The following is a 1,087-nucleotide window of genomic DNA, read 5'->3' as shown; positions in this document are numbered from 1 at the left end:
GTTGTCCCTGGAGATCGTCACCCGGCCCTGCACCGAGGGCGCGTAGATGGTTGTGCCACCGTTGTAGCTGATGTGGGCAACCAGCTCCAGCCCCTGCCCGGGTCTCTGGCGGACCCAGAACATGTTGTGAGCACCGAAATCGAAGCCGGAGGCGCGGCACAGCAACGTCAGGGACCCCCCAGGGGGCTGGAGGTCCCCCCCGGACTCCAGCAGGGTCACGGCCGCCCGGAGCCCTGCGGGAACAAGGGGAGATGGGGATGGGGGATGGATTGGCTGTGGGCCTGGGGTGGACGTCGTCAGATGGAAAACGGGCAGGACCCACCAGGGAGGGCCAGGAGGAGCAGCAGGATAACAAGAAAGCGTCACAATTTGGGGCCAAGAATCAGGATTTTGGGTCAATGTTTGAGCTGTTCCCATCCCCATCTCCCCTTTTTCCCGCAGGGCTCCGGGCGGCCGTGACCCTGCTGGAGTCCGGGGGGGACCTCCAGCCCCCCGGGGGGTCCCTGCGCCTCCTCTGCCGAGGGTCCGGGTTCAATTTCGAGGATTTCAACATGGGCTGGATGCGCCAGAGGCCCGGGCAGGGGCTGGAGTTCGTGGCAGGGATCAGCAACAATGGTGGCAACATCGGCTACGCGCCCTCGCTCAAGGGCCGGGTGACGATCTCCAGGGACAACGGGCAGAGCTCGGTGACGCTGACCATGAACAGCCTCAAGGACGAGGATTCCGGATCCTATTTCTGTGCCAAGGGTGTTTACAGTTGTTGTGCCACTTCTGCTCCTGATGTTGGGCGTGGTGCTCTTGGTCCCGCCCCCATGGCTGTGTCCCCACCTGTCCCCATTTCCCCAAACCCCACTCCTGGCCCTGTGTCCCAGCCGTGCCCTTGCTCTGCTCCAAATTCTCAGCTCCTGCACCCAAACCTCAGCTCGGAGCCCACCCGGGGCCATTTTGGCTCCTGAGCTGGACCTGGCCCTGCTGCCAGGATCCCCGGCCTGGAACTCGACAGCTCTGCCCAAATCTGCGGGGTTGGCACAAAGCAGCCACCAGTGCCACAAATCGCCAATTCTGACCCAAATCTGGGCCTGGGCCT

General features: G+C 63.7%; 2 gene segments (V, D, J or C); one reads left to right on the top strand and one right to left on the bottom strand.

Moving 5' to 3' along the window:
• The window catches only part of LOC121352727, a gene marked incomplete at its 5' end in the record, with an annotated part of 1,745 nt that extends 1,389 nt beyond the window's left edge, over window positions 1-356 (bottom strand). Inside the window, 2 exon segments of the V gene segment in view lie at window positions 9-233; window positions 323-356. Coding sequence covers window positions 9-233; window positions 323-356 — 259 coding nt within the window.
• A 42-nt stretch (window positions 357-398) lies between these two features.
• On the top strand, window positions 399-792 carry LOC121352734 (the record flags this gene model as incomplete). The annotated part of the segment is given in 1 exon segment: window positions 399-792. A coding segment is annotated over 1 exon segment (394 nt), but the record flags the coding sequence as incomplete, so codon positions are not given.
• Between the last annotated feature and the right edge of the window lie 295 nt (window positions 793-1,087).

Source organism: Pyrgilauda ruficollis, unplaced genomic scaffold (genome assembly GCF_017590135.1).
Source record: "Pyrgilauda ruficollis isolate IOZ18807 unplaced genomic scaffold, ASM1759013v1 scaffold1941, whole genome shotgun sequence".
Lineage (NCBI taxonomy): Eukaryota > Metazoa > Chordata > Aves > Passeriformes > Passeridae > Pyrgilauda > Pyrgilauda ruficollis.
This window is presented reverse-complemented; position numbering and strand designations above follow the sequence as displayed.